Source organism: Petaurus breviceps, unplaced genomic scaffold, assembly GCF_028583685.1.
Source record: "Petaurus breviceps papuanus isolate PSGF00001 unplaced genomic scaffold, PetGlider_PUasm1.0 91041, whole genome shotgun sequence".
In the NCBI taxonomy this organism is placed as follows: domain Eukaryota; kingdom Metazoa; phylum Chordata; class Mammalia; order Diprotodontia; family Petauridae; genus Petaurus; species Petaurus breviceps.
The window spans coordinates 17,509,291-17,530,245 of NW_027187400.1; the positions used below are offsets into that span (position 1 = coordinate 17,509,291).

General features: G+C 46.6%; 1 protein-coding gene across 3 annotated transcripts in view; it reads right to left on the bottom strand.

Moving 5' to 3' along the window:
* The window catches only part of CROCC (ciliary rootlet coiled-coil, rootletin), a 77,789-nt gene that overhangs the window by 40,618 nt on the left and 16,216 nt on the right, over positions 1–20,955 (bottom strand). For all 3 annotated transcript variants that reach the window (XM_069078755.1, XM_069078754.1, XM_069078753.1), the window contains exons 4-8: positions 7,536–7,721; positions 5,567–5,650; positions 5,039–5,103; positions 4,538–4,703; positions 557–663 (exon numbers count right to left, since the gene is read on the bottom strand). In XM_069078755.1, coding sequence (XP_068934856.1) covers positions 557–663; positions 4,538–4,703; positions 5,039–5,103; positions 5,567–5,650; positions 7,536–7,721 — 608 coding nt within the window. The remainder of the gene's footprint in view (positions 1–556; positions 664–4,537; positions 4,704–5,038; positions 5,104–5,566; positions 5,651–7,535; positions 7,722–20,955) is intronic.

Consider the following 20,955-nt stretch of genomic DNA (forward strand, 5'->3'; position numbering starts at 1 on the left):
CCCCCCGACAAGCTGGCAGTGAGGCCCTCATCCAGCCTGTCCCTGAAGACTTCCAGTGAGCAGAAACTCCCTACCTCCCCAGCAGCCCGTTTTACCTGAGGAAAGTTTTTGCTGACCTCATACTGAAATTCTTCTCTCTACAATTCCCTGCCTCTCTTTCTTCTGCCCTCTGGGGCCAAGTAACTGAGTCTAATCCTTCTGCCAGGTGACAACCCTTCATATACACCAAAGTGGGGATCATGACCCGAGTCTCCAGGAGAAGTACCCCAAGTTCTTTGTATGACCCGGTTTCTAGTCCCCTCACCATCCTGGCTGTTCTTGCTCCAATCTTTCACTGTCTTTTCTAAAACAAGGTACCCAAAACTGACCATGATACTTGAGATGTGGTCAGCAGGTCCTGGACACTTCCTGTCCCTCCTAAACCAGGCTAAAATCAAATAAGCATCTTTGGCTTCTACATCACAAGGCTCGAGGTGGGAGACAAACTCAGAGCAGGCAAGACCAAAGACCAACCCCTCTCCCTGAAGGTCACTGCCCTCTCCCTCCCAGCCCTCACCTCTCCGTGGAAGTCTTCATCTCACTGACCAGCCTCCTGAAGCCCACTACCTGCCTCCAAAGAAGGAGCAGCCGGCTGTGTTCATTGCTGAAGTAAGCATTGAAAGACTGGGAGAAATATTGAAGGGGTGATGGTGAGTTGTTGAGACAATTATTCATTCACCCTCACCAGTCAGCACAGCTCACACTTCTCTCCCAGAGCAGGGAGAGGGGAGGGGAGAAATATCTATGCGTAGCCCACCTCTGGACAGACATCCCAGCCCAGAAGACCAAGGGAAAATCCCCAGAGGGTCAAGATGTCAGCTCCTCTCCCTAGATTCCCAAGAGGGAGAGTCCTAGAGACCAGGTAGGAGACCTTTTTGTATAACATGTGTGAGTATGTTGGTATGGGCATGTTTATGAGAAATGTGTGTGCACACAAAATACAGGAGCTGGAATCGTGAGGCCTGGAAAGCAGGGTCTCAGAATGAGAGTTAGATCTCGTCCGATCACTTCATTTTACAGAGAAGGAAACTGAGGCATAAAGAGGTTGTGCTCTACCCAGAGTCCCAGGCTGGGACTAGAGACCAGGTCTTGTGACTCCAAATATAGCCCTCTCTCCACTTCCCCTTCCTGATCTCTCACTGACTGAGTGACCCGAAGCAGGACACTGAGTCATGGGCATCAGTGACAAAGAGGCAGGTTTAGGTGGAAAGAAAAAACTTCTTGAAAAGTAAAGCCATCCAGGAGTCGAGCAGGCAGCCCCTGACATAAGGGGACTCCCTGCTCCCTGAAGGTCTTCAATCCAAGCTGGGATGACCACTTGTCCGGAATATTATAGTGGGGAGAGGGGAGGATTCTTTTTCTCCTAGAGTTGGACCAGATGGCCTCGGAGGTCCCTTCCAACTCCAAGATTCTGCGCATCTAATTCATTAGACTGGAAGCTCCTCGAGGGCAAGTTTTTTTTTTTAAAGCAATCGGGGTTAAGTAACTTGCTCAAGTTACACGGCCAGTTATTTCTGGGTGTGGTGCTGAGTGTCTGAGCCCGGATTTGATCCAGGTCATCCCGACACTGGAGCCAGTGCTCTTACTCACTGAGCCACCTGGCCACCCCTAAGCAATTGGGGTTAAGTAACTTGCTCAAGGTTACACGGCCCAGGTGTTTCTGGGTGGGTGCTAAGTGTCTGAGCTCGGGATTCAATCTCCAGGTCTTCTCAACACTGGAGTGGGTGCTCTTACTCGCTGTGCTACCTGGCCGCCCCAAGGGCAAGTTTTTTTGTGGGGGAGGGGGGATATCTGGAACACTTAGCAAAATGCCTGATACAGAGTAGGTACTAAGTAAATGTTTATTAACTGACTGCAGGAACTTCCCTTCTCCTGACCTCAGTTCCATCCCAGGGCTGTTTATGAGAATCAGATGAGATGGTGTCTGTAAGAATGCTTTGTAGGTATCAGGTATGGTCCCCATCCTTCAAAATTATCATTAATAAGCGGTGGTTATCTTCATCATTAGTCATGACATTAGCCCATGCCCACAGTCACATCTTTAACCTCTCAGGGTCCGTCATGTCCCTGATGGGAGCCTTCCTGCCTCCTACACAGAACAGCACCCCTTTGAGACTGGATCCCACTGACTCTGAGCTACTTTGGCTGAAATAATTCATTCCAGGGGTGGCTAGGTGGCATAATGAATAGAGAACCAGACCCTAGAGTCAGGAGGACCTGAGTTCAAATCTGGCCTCAGACACTTAACACTTACTAGCTGTGTGACCTTGGGCAAGTCACTTAACCCCAATTGCCCTGCCTCACAAACAAACAAACAAAAAATTCATCCCAAGTGAATGCAGCCTGCTTGTGTGCACTTAGCATGTCCCACAAGCTGGGCCCATTTTGGAAATAATAATCATAAGCATCTCGGGGCTGCTTTCAGGTCTGAAAAGCACTTTACAAGTGTTGTTGTTATAACAGCTGGCATTTGCAGAATGCTTTAAGGCCCACAAAGTGTTTTGTAAATCTCATCTCGTTTGATCTTCACAGTACCCCTGGGTAGGTACATGCTATCATTAGTCCCAGCTGACTGATGAGGAGACTAAGGCAAACAGGGTCAAACAGACTTGCCCAGGGTCACACAGCTAGTGAGTGTCTTGGACCACATTTTAACTCGTCTTGACTCTAGGCCCAGCACTCTATCTCCCCTCCCCTCCCCCCCAAAGCTCTTTCCTCATCGAGGCCTATTAGACTCACGTGTTTTCTGTTAGGTTCTACTCAGGTGCTGTCTCCTACATGAGCCCTTTTGTGATCCTCACAGCCACTTGGGCAGTTAGATTAGTCTACTCTACACCAGAGTAGACAGAATGCAGGAGGACCTGAGTTCAAATCTGCCCTCAGACACTTATTAGCAGTCAAGTCACTTCACCCTGTTTGCCTCAGTTTCCCTATGGGTAAAATGAGCTAGACAAGGAAATGGCAAACCACTCCAGTATCTCTGCCAAGAAAACCCTGAATGGAGTTGTGAAGAGTTGGATACGACTGAAATGACTAAGCAACAGCCTCTAAGCCCCACTGACAAAACTAATCTAATTTTTTTCTATATAAACTTCTTTTCTACACACTCCTGTATGTATATGTGTTGTCTTCCCCTAAAGAAAGTAAGCGCCCTGAGGGCAGGGCCTACACGATTTTTATCTCTGTCTCCCAGGCTTATTATTGATTTACATCATTACCTTAATAGTAGGCTATTAATAAAAGCTTGTTGATTGTGTTTGATGAATGAACCAATCTCCACATAGGAGTTCAAAGGAACCTCAGGGGTCATCTGGTCCAACCCTGCATTTCACAGATAAGGAAAGTCAGGCCTGGAGGAACTGAAGGGATTTGGTGAAGGTCACACAGTGTCAAACGTGAGAATCAGGGTTTGAACAGGTTCTCTGACTCCAAAGGCAGCATGCTTTCCATGGTTCCACACTGTTTCCATCATATTTTTTAAAACAGAATTATGTGTGTAGGTTTGCCTCCTAAATAGACTGTAAGCTCCTTGAAAGCAGGGTGTGTGTGTGTGTGTGTGTGTGTGTGTGTGTGTGTGTGTGTGTGTGTTTTCCTATCCTCAGAACCTAACCCAGGGTCCGGTATACACTTGGCACTTAATAAATACTTTGTGAATTCACAGACGAGTTTTCAGGCCGTAGGGTCCCAGGATTTAGAGATGAAAGAGACTTCAGAAATCCTAGACTTCTATAGAAAAAGGAAACTGAGGCCTAGAGGAGAGGTAGGTTACAGAGGATCCAGGATTTGAACTCAGATCCTGTGAATCCAAAGAGTACTCCAATGGTCCTTCCATCACAGCAGAGAGAAAGCTCACCACCAGACTGTTCCCTAGAACCAGCTTAGCAGGACATGCCGAAGCTTTTTCTCAGCTGGCATAACTTCTGCAAACCCACAGCCGCCATCACTCTACAGCGAGGCAGTTGAAGACAGCTCCAGAGATCATCATTAATGCAAATGCCATGGGCATTCACAGTAATGCTTAAGTGTAGGGTGGGGCAGACAGGAGCCTAGTTGCCTCGGGCCCCCAGACACTGGGGGACCCTGGGCAATGCCGCTGGCAACTCAAAAGTCCAAGAGAAGGAGCTGGTGGAGGGAGGTTCTGAGCTCCCTTGACCAGGGCATCACCAGTCTGGTGCTTATCCCTACCTCTATAACCATAATTACAACAAGTGAGTTTCTAGGCACGGTCTCCTTGAAGGGCCCCAAGGAGGAGGGGGGAAACACAGTTTTGAGATTTGACGAAGACCACCTCAGGCCAACTATTCAAAGTCCAGGGGAGAAAATGCAATAGATTCTTTGGTGGGATCCTAGGGGGATCCCTTTAGTGTCCCTAAGCCCAGGGAGCTGGGCAAAAGACAGCCCTCAGGAAAGAGGGAGGCCAGGACAACGACCTGGTACGCAAAGAAGGGGCAAAGCACGCACAGAGAATGCAGGGCCCTGAGACCTTGGCCCTCCCTACCTCCTCCTCCCGCCGCCACTCAGCCTCTCGCTGTTCCAACTCCCCCCGACTCCGGGTCCAGTCGCTGGTCACTTTGCGGATGTCATCGGCCAAGGCTTGGTTGGCTGCGCTGGCTTGGTCCAGCTGTTCCCGAAGCATGGCGTTCACCTGCACCAGGCTGGCACTCCTGCAGTGGCATGAGGGCATGGGGTTGGCTTAGGCTCATGATATGGGCACAGCCCCAGCCCTAACTCCGAATTCCTGGTGGGCAGTAAATATCCCTGCTCCACCAAGGGGCCAAAGCCCAGGGGTTCTCACTGTATGGTGCCCAGGAAAGAGGCACAAGGGTCAACCCGCACCAGCTAGGCTGATAGCCACCAGCCCATTAAGGAAATGGGAGGGAGGGGACGTGACAGTGGAGAACAAGTCCTGAGAAGGGCAGGGACCAAATCAGGAAGCCCTTGAGCACGCTGCGCCCTCTAGTAAAGGGATGCCGTGCTGCCCACCCCAGCGCTCACCCACCTCTGCTGCTCCTCTTCCAGCCGAATGAGAGCATTCTCCAGGTCCTGGCTGTGTTCTTCTTCCTGCTAGGGACACACAGACATGTCCAGTTTGCGCCACAAGGTTGGGTACCAGAGGGACAGACCAGCTGGCAGGGACCAGGGAGCCAGAAGATCAGAGGAGGCAGGCCTCGGGAAGCGTCTCACCCAGGACCCTCCTTCATCAGAGGGGAAAACAGAGGTTCCGAGAGGGGAAGGGATTAACCCCAATGGCACAGGTAGCAAAGGTCAGAACGAGGATTTGAACCCAGATGCTCTGATGCCAAATCCGGGGCTCCTATTGCTGGACCGAGGTGCCTGCCATAAGCCAGCGTCCTGGCTCAATCCCCTGCCTGGCTCCACAAGGCCTCTCTCCTGCCACTTACCAGCCAGCCCTGCCTATGTCCTACCTAGATGTGGCAAGCACTGGGAACCCTGAAGAAAGGACAGGGCCAGGGTCATGGGTGTGGGAGGGGAGCGGGTGAACAGGGGCAGGAGGAGGGACAGCTACCGCTAACTTCTGGCGCTCCAGCTCTGCAGATTTTTCCAGAAGCTGCTGTTCCACTTCTCCACACTTCTTCTTGTACTGGAGAACCTGAGGGGATGCGAGGGTTGGGGGAGGGGGCAAGTCAGAGCAGTCCCCAACCTGATCTAACCCCTACCCCATACTAGTATAGGCTGGTAGAATTTAAGGCAACAAAGGGCCTTCAAAAAGAGAATGTCAGAGTTAGGAGAGGCATTAGAACACAGAATGTCAGAGCTGGGAGAAGACTTAGAACACAGAATATCAGAGCTTGGAGGGGCCTTAAGACACAGATTTGGGAGGGTCTTAGAACATGGAATGTCAGAGCCAGCAATGACCTTAGAACACAAAATTTTAGAGTTGGAAAGGGACTTAGAACACAGAAAAAAAAAAAGCTGGGAGGGCCCTTAGAACACAAAAGTCAGAGCTGGGAGGGTCTTAGAACATGGAATGTCAGAGCTGGGAGAACCCTTAGAACACAGGATGTCAAAGCTGGGAGGGCCCTTAGAACACAAAAGTTAGAGCTGGGAGGGGGGGGGTCTTAGAATATCTGTGCTGGGAGAGGGGCTTTAGAATATAAAATGTCAAAGCTAAGAGAGGCCTTAGAACAAAGAATGTCAGAGCTGAGAGGGGTTTTAGAACACAGAAATCAGAGCTGGAAGGGCCCTTAGAACACAGAATATCAGAGCTGGGAATGACTTTAGAACAAGGAAAGTCAGAGCTGAGAAGAACCTTAGAACATAAATCTGGGAGAAGCCTTAGAACACAGAATGTCAGAACTAGAAGGGAGATTAGAACAGAGAATGTCAGAGCTGGGAGGGCCCTTAGAACACAGGATGTCAGAGCTGGGAGGGCCCTTAGAACAGAGGATGTCAGAGCTGGGAGGGCCCTTAGAACACAGGATGTCAGAGCTGGGAAGGCCTTAGAACACAGGATGTCAGAGCTGGTAGGGAGGGCCCTTAGAACATGGAATGTCAGAGTGGGGCGGGGGCTCTCAAAGACCACATAGTCCAGTTCTTTTATTTTATAGCTGAGGAAAAACAGGCTCATGGAGAGGGAGTTCAAATCACAGAGGCAGTAATAGCTGGGATCTGAGTTTGGGATCTTCTGCCACCACATTCCAGACTCTTTCCCTTAGGAAACCTCTCATTTACAAACAGCTCCACATTGTACAAAGTGCTTTGCTCACAATAACCCTGCCAAGTGGACAGCCTGAGTATCCTTATCCTCATTTTATAGATGAGGGAACTGAGGCTCAGAGAGGTTAAGCCATTTGGGCAAGGTCACACAGGCCTTCTGCTTCTGGTTCTGCTGACGCCCCGTCCAGGCTTCTTTTTACTTCACCAGTGGCCTCAGACCCCACCTTCACCCCCTTGGTCCCCATCCCACATGCTTTCCTCACTTGAGACTTTGGGAAATACCAGAGTAGAGTGGGGAGCCCACATCCCCCTTCTACAGAAGCCTCAGGGCACATATAGGTGGGCCCAGCTTTACAAAGGCAAAGCCTAGGCACTGCACCATGGAAGCAGGCCTGGATTTGGAGTCAGCAGCTCTGGGTTCGAATCCTGACTCTGCCGCTGTGTGACTTTATCAAATCATTTCCCATTACTGGGCCTCAGTTCCTTCATGTGACAAATGAAGAGGTTGGATTAAATCTGATTAAAACATACATTTCTTTGTGTTGTGGATCCCTTTGTCCATCCGGGGAAGTTTCTGGGGCTCCCTTCTCAGAACCATGTTTTTTAAATGCATAAAATGAAATATCTCGGATTATAAAAGAACTGTTATCCTGGAATGCAGCGGTCACAACCTTAGCGGGACACGTTCACGGGCCCCAGGTGGAGCGCCCGCAGCTTAGCAGGCTTGGATGGTTTGGTGGCTTGTAGCCCTCTGAGGAAAGGACTGGCTGCAGCCAGGGCAGCCCCAGGGGTGGGCGCACTCCCAGGCGCTCCCTCACCTTGGCCTGTAGCTTCTGCACCAGCTGAGCCTGGCGCTGCTGCCCGTCCTGGTAGGCTTGGAGCTTGCGTTTGTAGTTGGCCTGTTCCTCCTCTAGCTGACGTCGCAGCTCCAAGGTCTGCTGGCCCAGCACCCCGTACCCCAAGGGCTCCCGCTCCCCGGACTCCAGCCGAAGGCTCTGTTCCAGCTAAGGGGGGGACAGAACACCCTCTGAGCTCGGCCCGAGGGACTAGACCCTTTCAGCACTCTCTCAGAGGGACGCAACGCCTTCTGGACTCATTTACAAGGACCAGATGCCCTCTGGGTTCACTCATGGTTACTGGGTATTCTCTGGGTCCAGACATGGGGATCAGGCCCCTCCTAGGTCCTGCAATGGGGACCTGACCCCCTCAAGACTTGATCATAGGGACCAAATCCCCTGAGCTCAGCCAGGGGACTGGCTGCCCTCTGGGATCAGCTAAGGAGACTGAACACCCTCCAGGCAGTTTTGGGGACAAAACCCTTTCCAGGTTCATCCTTGGGGATCAGATCCCCTCTGGGAGTGGTTATGGGCACCAGTCCTCCTCTGGGACCAAGCACAGGGGGACTAGACCTCTTCCAGGCTCAGTCACATGGTACTTAGACCCATTCTGGCCTCAGTCAATGGCAGACCAGACCCTGCTCTGGGCTCAGTCCCAGGGGGGCCTGTACCACTCACCCTCGCCTCCATCTGCACCCCGCTGCCGTCACTGCCACACAACTGGGCAAGAGAAGCGATGGAAAATGATCCAACCAGACAGGACCCTAACAGGAACAGCTCAGCAGACTGGCGGTTCAGGCCAAGGTTACCCACTATTCCTGGTAAAGCCTCCCAGCCCCACACACAGACATCCACAAAGAGATGGCTACACACACGTTAATAATACTGGACTTTAAGGTTTGCAGAACGTTTTACACACATTATCTCATTTGATCCTCACAACAACCCTGAGAGATGGGTGCTGTTGTTATCCCCATTTTATAGACAAGGAAACTGAGGCAAAGAGAGTTTAGGTGACTTGCCCAGGGTCACACAGCTAATACGTGTCTGAGGTCACATTTGAACCCAAATCTTCCTCACTCCAGAGCAGCTAGGTGGCACCATAGTGCACAGAGCTTTGGGCCTGAAATCAGGAAGACTCACTTTCCTGAGTTCAAGTCCAGCCTCAGACACTCACTAGCTGTGTGACCCTGGGCAAGTCACTTCACCCTGTTTGCCTCAGTTTCCTCATGTGTAAAATGAGCTGGAGAAGGAAATGACAAACTATTCCAGTATCATTGCCAAGGCAACCCCAAATGAGGTCACAAAGAGTCAGAAACAATTGAAAAACAACTAAACAAAAAAACCTTCCTGACTATACAATCACTGTGTAAGTCTTGTGGACTTAACCCTCCCCAAAGGCATTCAGCTCCTCATCACCCCTCACACAGCCTCCACTCTAGCTTAGGCCTCATGACCTCCTACCATGACCTCCTACAGCAGCAGCTTCCTGATGGGTCCATCTGCTTCCATTCTCTGTAAAGTGACTGTCTTTTATTCTGAACTTAACCTCCCTCCCCACCAAAAAATGAGCACATCAGAACACAGCACTATATATAAAACCACAAATCGCCAAGTCACACCACTTGCTTTTTAAAAATATACGAAATAAATTCTGCACACCCATAAATTCCCCTTCCATTCCCCTTGTCTAATCCATCTTCCGTACTTCTATCAAATTAATTTTCCTACTATACAGGTCAGATCATGTCACTGTCCTAATCAAGAACCTGCATGGCTCTCCATTTCATCTGGGAAAAAATGTAAACTCTCCAGCCTAACCTTTAGGCCCTCCCTTCCCCTCCTGGCTCCAGCCAGTCTGGTTTCACTGTAACACCTTGCAGGTACTTTACATTCTACCTGCCCTCCAACCTGCCATTCCATCTTCCACACAAGCCACGGTCCAGGCCTCCTTCCTCAGCCCTGCCTCTCACAAGCCTTCTCTTTTGTCAGGGCCCAGCCCAGGTGTTCTCAGGCAATAGTGTCCTCTCTCTCCTTGAGACTTCCTACAGCACTTGGTGTACTGATGTTGCTTCCACCTACACTGTATTATCCATATCTGGAGAGTGCTGTCTCCCCCAAGTAGAGTGTAAGCTCCTAGAGGCCAAGGGCTGCATCATTTCTTTTCCCCCTTTGAACCTCCATAGGCAGCCCAATGCACACCTCCCTTTCCCTGCACTAAGCCTAGGTCTCTCCTCATTACTTTACTGGGAAGACTGAACCCACTGACCAGAAGTACCATCTTCCTCCCTTCTCTTCTTCCCCAGCGCTCGACATCATCCCCATCTCTCCCACTTTGTCCCAGGCTCTGATAACAAGGTGGCCTTTCTCCTTGCCAAGGATAACCCCTCTATATGAACTTTGATTCCATCCCTTGCAGACTGCCCTCTCAATCATCACCTTCAATCTTAATCCTCAGTCTTTCCCCATCTATTGGATGCTTCCCTACTGCCTATACACATACCCAGCCAAGCCTAGTCTTTTTAAAAACAAAACCTCACTACTAATAATAGCTAGCATTTATGTGGCAATTTTAAGGTTTGCCAAGCACTTTGCAAATATTTCTCTTATTTTATCCTCACAACAACCCTAGGTTGATGCTATAACTATTCTCATTTTACAGTTGAGGAAACTGAGGCAGGCAGAGGTCAGTGACTTGCCCCAGGTCACGCAGCGAGCGTTTGAGGTAGTATTTGAACTCAGGACTTCCTGAATACAGGTTCGGCACTCTGGCCACTATACCATCTAACTACCTGGACCCTACCATTCTCTCAACCTCTCATCCTATAACTTTCCTCCCTTTCTCAGGCAGACTCATTGAAAAAGTTGCCTCCACTTCCTTGCCTCTCTTCCCTCAATGCTTTGTAATCTGGCTTCTATCTAACCTCATCAATGCGGTAGTCCTGATGTATATCTGGCCACTAGATGCAGAAGACTCTGGGGGATAAAGTGAGGCTGGTGACTTTGCACAGTCCTGCCTCACTTAAATCCAATTCATTTGCAAGTCATCTTCTTCCTGATGTCATGGTCCTCTTCAAGAACAAAGGAACAGCAACCTCATCAACTCAACTGAAACTGCTCTTCTCAAAGCTACCAAGGATGTGACAGAACATTATTGTGCTACAAGAAATGATGAAGGGGATGGTTTTGGAAAAACCTGGGAAACCTTCTATGAATTGATGCAAAGCGAAGGGAGAAGAACCAGGAAAACCATTTATACAATGACAATAATATTGTAAAGACAAGCAACTCTGAAAGCCTAAGGAAGGAACTCTGATCAACACAACGACCAACCACAATTCCAGAGGATTCACACTGAAACACACCACCCATCACCTGACAGAGGGATGATGAACTGAGGGCAGGGAAAGGACTACGGTTTGGGAGAAGAAGTTTGGACATGGTCAATTCAGGAATGGCATCTGTTCAACTAGACACATTTGTAATTGGTTTTGTTCATCTTGCTTCCTCAATGAAGAGGTCAGGAGAAAAAATCAAATCAGACTTGAAAATAAAATAAAATCTAAAACAAAACCAGTCTCCAAGGAACTCTTAATGGCCACATGTGATGATCCTTTTAGTCCTTATGCATTGTCTGCATCTAATACTATTGACCCATCTTCTCCTCTGCCTCATTTTCCTTCTACTCTGAGTTTTCATGTTGAACTTTCTTGGTTTACCTCCTATCCCTGAAATAGTTTCAGGACAAACCTGACCTTCTCTGTCTCCTTTGCAAGTTCATCACCCTTTAACTATGAGTACTCCCCAAAGCTCTGCCTTTGGCTCTTTTCTCTTTTCTCTCTCATCTCTCTTTCCTTTTCTCTCTCTCCAATTCTCCCTCTCTCTTTTCTATTTCTTTCCCTTTCTCTATTTCTCTCTCTCCTTTCCCTTTCTCTCCCTACTTCTCTATCTCCCTTTCCTTCCCTTCCTTCCTTTCTCCATTTTTCTCTTCCCCTTCTATCCCTCCTCTCTTCTCTTTCCCTTTCTTTCTTTCTCCATTTTCTCTCTTCTTTCCTTTTCTCTCTTTCTCCATTTCTCTCTCTCCCTCCTCTCTCTTCTCTTTCCTTTTATTTCTTTCTCCATTGTTCTGTTCCCCCTCTCTCCCCTCTTTCCCTTTCTCTCTCTTTTTTCCAGTTTTCTCTCCACTTTCTCCATTTCTCTTTCCCCCTCTCTTTCTCTCTTTTTCTCCATTTCTCTCTTCCCCTCTCTCTTCTTTCCTTTTCTCTCTCTTTCTCCATTTCTTTCTCTCCCTGAGCTCTCTTCTCTTTCCCTTTCTTCATTTCTCTCTCTCCCTTGTCTTTTTCTTTCCCTTTCTCCATCTCTCTCTCCCTCCTCTCTCTTCTCTTTCCCTTTATTTCTTTCTCTATTGTTCTGTTCCCCTTCTCTCTCCTCTTTCCCTTTCTCTCTTTTTTCCAGTTCTCTCTCCTCTTTCTCCATTTCTCTCTTTCCCCCTCTCTCTTCTACTCTTTCTCCATTTCTCTCTCTTCCCCTCTTTCCTCTCTCTCTTCTTTCCTTTTCTCTCTTTCTCCATTTCTTTCTTCTTTCCCCTTTCTTCATTTCTCTTTCCCCTCTCTCCCTCCTTTGTCTTCTCTTTCCCTTTCTCCATTTGTCTCTTCTCCCATCTCCCTCCTCTCTCCTCTTTCTCCATTTCTCTCTCCATCTCTCTCTTCTTTCCTTTTTTCTTTCTCCATTTCTCTCTTCCCCCTCTCTCTTCTCTTTCCCTTTCTCTCTCTCCATCTCTCTCTTCTTTCCCCTTCTCTTTTCCCATTTCTCTCTTCCCCCTCTCTCTTCTTTTTCCCTTTCTCTTTCTCCCTTTCTCTCTTCCCCTCTTTCCCTTTCTTTCTTTCTTTCTCCATTTCTCTCTTCTCGTCCCCTTTCTCTCTCTCTTTCTCCATTTCTCTCTCCTTTCCCCTCTTTTTTCATTTCTCTCTTCTCTTTCCCTTTCTCTCTTTCTTCATTTCTCTCCTCTCGTCCCCTTTTTCTCTCTTTCTCCATTTCTCTTCTCTCTCTCTGTCTCTCTCCATTAGCACCTGTAGGTTTTGTCACCTTTATGAAAATCACTCACTCTTTTATATATCTGGCTCTAACCTCTCTCCTGACCTCCAGCCCCTCATCACCAATTGCCTAGTAGGCCTTTCAAACTGGATTTCCCAAGAACAACTCAAACTCAACAATCCCTCTTTCCCCTCCTACCTTCAGACAGGCAATCACTTAACTTCCTAATTGGTCTCCCAGTCTCAAGTCTCTTTCCATACCAATCCATCTTTCACACAACTTCCTAAGTGGAGGTCTGATCATGGTATCTCTCCCTCCTCAACAACAGTGGCTCACTATTGCCTCTAGGAACGAAGGTAAACTCTGCCTGGCTTTTAAAGTCCTTCACAACTGTGCCCTACTTACCTTTCCTGTCTCGTCACACATTCCTTCTCTTCCTGCACCCTATGGTCCAGATAAACTGGTACCCATGTTTAGAATGCTCTCCCTCCTCACCTCTCTCTCATAGAATGCCCTTCCTCCTTGAAGATGTAGCTTAGGCACCATTTTCTACACAAAGCCTTGATTATCCCAATTACTAGCGCCCACCTTCCCCAAACTACCTTGTGTTTAATAATCTACTACATGTCAGGTACCATGCTGAGTAAGCACTTTACCAATATTATCTTGTTTGATATTCTGGGCAGTAGGCACTTTTGTTAGTCCCATTTTACAGTTGGGGAAAGTGAGGCAGGAAGATGTTATGTGAATTGTCCCGGGTCACATAGCTAGTCAATATCTTAGGCAGGATTTGAACTCAGATTTTCCTAACTCTAGGACTAGCTGCCTATCTGCTTTACCACCAAGCTGCCTCAGTCTGCTCCACTATGTCCGCACTCACCATTCCTATAACCTTTCAAACCCTCTATTTTGTTTGCCCCTATTAGGATGTAAGCTCCTCCCAGGCAGAGCCTGACTTTGGTTTTGAATTTTTATTCCCAAACCTTAACAGGCACCTGGTATACAGCAAAGACTTAATAAATGCCTTTTCATTCATAGCACCCCGAATATCAGACTTGCAGCCAGAAGACTGGGGCTTGATTTCCAGCTCTGCCTCGATTTCCTTTATCTAGCTATGAAAGGAAAAGTCACCCCATTACTAATAACAACAGTTAATTACAAAATACCTCTGTAACACTTGGACGTTTGCTAAGCACTTTACAAATGTTATTTCATTTGAGCTTCACAACAACCCTAGGAGGTAGGTGCTATTATTATCTCTATTTTACAGATGAGGAAACTGAGGCAAATAAGGTCAAGTGACTTGACCAAGTGACTCACATGGCTAGTAAGCATCTGAGGCAGGATTTGAACTCAGATCTTGCTGACTTTAAGACTAGCACTCTGTCAACCTAGCTTTTAAACTGCTTTCTCATCTTTAAAATAGGAACAATAGTACTTATAATACTTACCCCACAGCTGCACTGCAAGACAAAAATTACAAGCCTTCAAGTGCTAGAAAAAATGTGGGTTATTATAATAAGCATCATAATGTAAGAGAGTGAGAGACCCAGAATTAGAAAGTCTGGGTTCAAATCTTACAGCAGAGACTTACTGAATAAAGACAGAACTAAGATGGTGAGAAGAGGACATATTAGAGTCTTTATCATACACCTCCTTCCCCATATACCTCCTCAGCAGAGATCTACAGAATAAATGAGACTGAATTCAGCAAAGCCAAGAAGTTACAGTGAATCATTTTCCCAGACTAGGACAGCTTAGGGGGATGAACAGAGAGGTCTCCAAACACAGGGAACATGGTCTGGTCAGGAGTGTGAGCAGCAAGAAGCATTCTCTGATCCCAGGAAAAGGACACAACCCAGACCAAAGAGGAGCCAGAAGTTCAGTCTCTCTGACTTCAGCCAGAGCAGCCTAAGATCACACAAGCAATGAATGTTCTGCTGAAACTCCCAGCCAGAAACAAAGTGACAGACCCAAATCTGAGTCAGAAACTTTCAGAGCTCAAACTATAAGGGTAGTGAAGAGACCTCCCCCTTAATCACACCACTTAGGGAAGACTAAAAGCCGGCAGGCCCAGAGCCTGAAAATAGCAGAAGGACATAAGAAAACACAAGCTCAGACCAGATATCTCTTCAAAAACGTATAGAGCCCAGCACTAACATAAAATTTAAAGTCAAGAAGTAGGCTGGGAGAATGAGCAAACAAACAAACAAAAAGAATCCCACCATAAAGAGCTACTATGATGACTGGGACTCTCAAGACAAAAACCTAGAAGAAGAGAATGGCTTGAAAACATCTACAAACAAAGCCTCAAAGAAAAATGCAGACTGGACACAAGTTTAGTAAGAATTCCTAGGAGAGTTAATGAAGGAGCTAAAAATTTTTTTTTTTAAATCAAATGAGAGGGGAGGCTAGGTGGTGCAGTGAATAGAGCACCAGCCCTGGAGTCTGGAGGACCTGAGTTCAAATCTGACCTCAGACACTTAACACAAAAACTAGCCATGTGACCTTGGGTAAGTCGCTTAATCCCAATTGCCCTCCAAAAAAGCAAAAAAAAAAAAAAAAGAAAAGAAAACAACTCCTTAAAACTCAGAATTGGTCATATGGAAGCCAACGACTCCATGAGACATTATGAAATTTTTTTTTAAGTCAAAAGACTGGAAAAATACAAGATAAATTCTTCTCATAGGAAAAACAACTTTCCTGGAAAATAAATTGAGGAGAGATAATTTAAGACTCACTGGACTACCTAAAAGCCATAAACAAAATAAATGCCTAGACATATTTCAATGAATCATAAAAGAAAACTGTCCATATATCTTAGGACCAGAGGACAAGTACAAACTGGAAGAATCCACCAGTTATCTCCTGAAAGAGATTCTAAAATGAAAATTCCCAGGAATATTGTAGTCAAAATTTAGAGCTCCCAAGTCAAGGAAAAAGTACTGCAAGCAAAGAATTCAAGAACCATGGATTCACATTCAGGACCACATAAAATTTTGCATCCACCATGATAATGGAGTAGAGACCTTGGAATAGGATATTTCAGAAGGCAAAGGATCTAAGTTTACAAGCAAGAATAAAACACCCAACAACACTGAACATACTATAGGAGGGGGAAATAGACCTTTAATGAAGAAAACAAGCATTCCTGATAAAAAGACCAGAGCTGAATAGAAAATTTGACAAACACAGGGATCAAGAGAAGCAAAAAAGTTAACATGAGCGAGAAGTCATAAAGTACTAAGTAAGGTTTAACTGTTTACATATTTAAATGAGTAGATGATACATGTCTGCTAAGAACTTTATCATCATTAGGAGTCATAGAGGGAGTCTAATTAAACAGAGGATCTAGGTGTGATTCTGTTATATTTGGATGATCCCAAAAGAAGAACAGAATGGGTGAGGAAGAGGAATGCATTGGGGGAGAGGAAAAGGAGAGGAAAAATAGGGGAAATTATCTCAAATAAATGGTGTGCATGGAAAGGAGTTTATATAATAAGGGGGGCAGTAGATAGGAGCAGGAAGCACTTGAACCTCACTCTTGAAGGTGAATCTGAACTTGTAAAGAAGGAAAGAATACAAATACAAATACAGAAATACACCTTACTGAACAGAGAAATATAAAGGAAGGGGGTTAAGGGAAAGGGGGTAATAAGAGAGACTAAGGGAGGCATTAGTCAGAAACAAAGAGGGGACAGGGAAAAAGAGAATATAAGTACAAGAGAATAGGATGGAGGGAAATATACAGTTAGTTATCATAACTGTGATTGTGAATGGGATGAATCACCCATAAAACAGAAGATTACAGCTACAATATTGTAAGACTTTGAAAGGCCTAGTAAACTCTGATCGACACAATGGCCAACCACAATTACAAAGGACTCATGAGAAAACATGGTATCCATTTTGAGATTGAGAACTGAAGGACTCAGAGGGCAGACTGAAACACTTCTTTCTTTCCTTCTTTCTTTCTTTCTTTCTTTCTTTCTTTCTTTCTTTCTTTCTTTCTTTCTTTCTTTCTTTCTTTCTTTCTTTCTTTCTTTCTTTCTTTCTTTTCTTCCTTCCTTTCTTCCTTTCTTTCTTCTCTCCTCCCCTCTCCTTCTCTCTCTCTCTCTCTCTCTCTCTCTCTCTCTCTCTTTTTCTCACAATGGGAAATCTGGTAATTTAGTGATCTCTCACAAAGGAGAGAATTTGGAACTGAAAAGAGTTGAATTTTACAAAATTAAATAAGACACTCATTAGATGGGAAGTCATTTAGACAGCCTGAGCCTCAGTTTCCTCATCTACAAAAGGAGGGGGCTAATACTTGCATTCCCTCCTGCTTAGGATTGTTGGGAAGAAAGCACTTTATAAACCTCCTAGCACCGTAAATGTAGAAATTGTTAGTACCTTAACCAAACAGTAGTCAATGGAGGCCAAAGACCAGTCCCATATTCAGTGAGCAGCCCCAGTTCACTTAAAGGAACCTAACAGGGGGAGGCTAGATGGCACAGTGAACAGAGCACTAGCCCTGGAGTCAAGAGGATCTGAATTCAAACCTGGCTTCAGACTCTTAACACTTAGTAGCTGTGTGACCTTGGGCAAGTCACTTAACCCCAATCGCCCTGCCTTCCCCCCTCAAAAAAAAAATTCTACACCATTCTCTACACTTGACTTCCTTGATCCTGCCCCCTTATCGTCTCGATGACCCTAAGCCCTAACTTTGCATTACTCTTATCATCCACTGCCTTTTCTCCTACTCATGTACTACTGAACAAAGCTGGAAACAAGTCACAAAACCATGCTGACTGGGTCCACTACAAATGTATGGCAGGGAATCCCAATTGGGCTTTCACTATGGCAAAGCAATCTATCACTTATCCTGCTCACCACAGCAACTTTTCCAAACCTTTTCATCCTCCCTCAAACCTTCCATTGTGGCTCTCCCTCTTCCCACCCTGTTAACTGAGAACTCTGCCTCACATTTCTTTTCTTTCTTTTTGTGTGCGTGTGAGGCAATTGGGGTTAAGTGACTTGCCCAAGTTCACACAGCTACTAAGTCTTAAGAATCTGAAGGCATATTTGAACTCAGGTCCTCCTGATTCCAGGGCCGGTGCTCTATTCACTTCCACCTAGCTGCCCCACTTGCCTCATATTTCACTGAAACAACTGAGGCCATTTTCTTAGAGATCCCTTCTCTCCCCTTCTCCTCATCACTCAGATGTACCCCCCCCACTATCTCCTCTTTCACCCCCATCTCACATGAAGGCTAACTTCTCTACATGTATAAACAATGACATTCTGTCTCATCTTCTTCAGCAGAATGGATCCTCTATCAGCCCTAGTCTCTCCAATCTTCAATCTCTCCCTGTCTGCAAAAATGCCCTTGTCTCCTCCATCCTCAAACACTGCTCATTCATCCTATACCTCTCCTTCCTTTTGTGGCTAAACTCTTTGAAAAAGGTGTCTATAACTGGCGCCTTCAATTCCTCTCCTCTCACTCACACGCTCTCATCACCTCATTCCTGGACCACTATAATAGACTTCTGGTTGATTTCCTTGCCTTAAATCTCTCTGCCTGCTCAAGTCAAATATCCACTCAGCTACCTAAGTGATCCTCCCAAAACGAAGGTCTGATCATGTCATCTCTCCTTCTCCCAGTAAACTCTGGTGACTCCCTATTACCTTCACAGTAAGATGTAAAATCTTCCATGTGACTTTTAAAGCTCTTTCTAACTTTGGCCCTTCCTACTGTTCTAGTCTTCTTACATTTTATTCCTCTCCAACACTCTATAATGTTGGTTCTGGAAGAAGACCAATGACATTGTAGGGTGATGTCTTGACTTGTTCGTGACCTAGATTTAAGTGAGGCAGAATGGCACAAAGTTATCTTATTATCCTCACTCTCTCTTCCAGAGTCATTGAAGTCCAATGACGAGCCCAAAGTGTGAGATGGCTTGGAATGCAATGGACGACATGCTGGTGTGTGCGATGCCTGACCAAGCTCTAAGCACTCCACGGAGCTTGCCTCAGCCACCTTCATGGCCATTGTTTTCATCCATCCATTCCACTAAAGGAAGTCTTCAAATGCTTGGGACAGACATCCCCCTAACCCGATCATGGGTGTAAGGCGTGCTGGTTACCCTCAGCCTGCTTCAGCCCATCTGCCAAGATGGTTTTACTGGAGTGTGGCCACTGCCCATGCTACAGATTCTTGGAGCCACAGGTGAGGGTTAGGTGATGGGTGGATACCAAAGGTGATGAGCAGCCCTGAAGAGGGCTCAGCGGCCTGCACACCACAGGTGTGAGTCCTCCTGAACACCCCATACACCCCTGCAATCCAATGACACTGACCTCCTTGCTGCTCCCACCCAAGTTCTATCTCTGGACTCTGGGCATTTTCATTGGCTGTCTCCCAGCCCTGGAATGTTCTCCCTCTTCACTGGCTTCTCTGGCTTTCTTCAAGGCTCAGATAACACCCACCTTGTACCTTTCCTCCTCCACATTAGTCTTTCCTCTGAGATTACTTAAAATTTACCCTGTATATTTGTCATATGTACATAGTTGCAGACATGTTGTTTTTCCCATTAGATTGTGAACTGCCTGAGGGCACGGCCTGTTTTTACCTTTCCAACATCCCTACTATAGAGCCTAGAACATAATAAGTGCTTAATAAATGTGTTATTATATGACTCCATTTATCTACCTTGGAACACAGAATGTCAGAGCCAGGAGGGGCCCTAGAACAGAGTGTGTCAGAGCTACAAGTGATGTCAGGTCACAGGATGTCAGAGCTGGGAGGGCCTTAGAACAGAGAATGTCAGAGACAGGAGGGCCCTTAGAACCCAGAATGTCAGAGTTGCAAAGGCCCTTAGAACCAGAAGGTCAGAGCTGGGAGGGCCCTTAGAACACAGGATGTCAGAGCTGGGAGAGCCTTCAGAACAAAGGATGTCAGAACTTGGAGGGCATTAGAACACAGGATGTCAGAGCTGGGAGGACCCTTAGAACACAGGATGTCAGAGCTGGGAGGACCCTTAGAACACAGGATGTCAGTGCTGAGAGGATCCTTAAAACCAGATCTCCCCATCCTCCATTTCATGGATTCAGAGAAAGGAAATGATTGGCCCAAAGTCACACAGCTAATAGCTGTCAGAGCTGGGATCCAAACCCAGATGGCGGCTGGCCTCCAATTCAGCTCTTTCCATTACAAGGGCTCTCATGTGCTTCTACACCTACAGCCTGGGGATTTCTCTGAGGGAGTGGCCTAAGGCCCTGGCAGTGTGGAACTGGATATTTGTACTCACTGCACAGATACTCACTCCTACAACACACACAGAGTTCATATGTCTCTGAGCCCCTAACCAAAGCATGCTGCTACATGTTTAACAATAGGCTCTCCAGGAAAAAAAATGTACACTTGACCCCCTTTTAAGCCTAATCTGCCTCATTAACATTTTCTCCATCCTTTACTTAAGTCTAGACAATTAAAAAAAAAAAACCCTAAATTGTGGTATTTGTGGATCCCTGAGGTGTAAGTGCTCAAACTGACAATTTAACAAGTGGCTCTGGAGCTGTCTTTGCTCTAGCAGACATCCCTGGACTGTATGGGAGTGGGGGAGGGGATGCCTGCCAGTCGGCTGCGTGTCTGCATGTAGAGTGTAGTGTGTGACTGGTTTGACACGCAGCTGCCTAGGAGGGATGCTTGCCTATGTTTGTATGGAGATGTGTCTGTGTGCAGAGGGTGTCCATTTTTGTGTATCTGACTGTGTGGAGAGTGCCATACATGGGTATACATACTGAGGATTTATTTATGTGTGGCTATGAGCATGTTTAGAAGGTGATTACTTTTATGTATCCCTGTATGTGTCAAAGAGAGAATGGGACAGAGGGAGGGAGGGAGGGATAGAGAGAGGGAGGGAAGGAGAGAGAGAGGAAGAGAGGGAGAGGGAGAGAGAGAGAGGAAGAGAAAGAGAGGGAGAGAGAGAGATTAGCTCAAGATATAGATATTGTGTGTGTGTGTGTTGTGTGTGTGTATGTGTTGTGTGGCCTACTACCCAGCTGGGGACTAAGGAATTCATTCCCCTTCCCATTTTCCAAATCATGCTCCCTCCCCCTGACTCCTCTCACAAAACCCATTTCTGAATCTTTCATTTAATTCAAGAGGGCAGGGGGGCTCTCACCAAGCCAGGGATAAATGAAGTTTACTGTATCCCATAGCAACTGCTACCTTGGCAACTGCCATTCAATTCATCCAGCCCCCTGTTGCCATGGACACTAGGGAGCCCCAGCAGGGCCAGCTTCAAGTGGGCCTCAAAAGGAGGAGGAAAAGCTGTGTGTGTGGTGTGTGTGTGTGTGTGTGTGTGTGTGTGTGTGTGTGTGTGTGTGT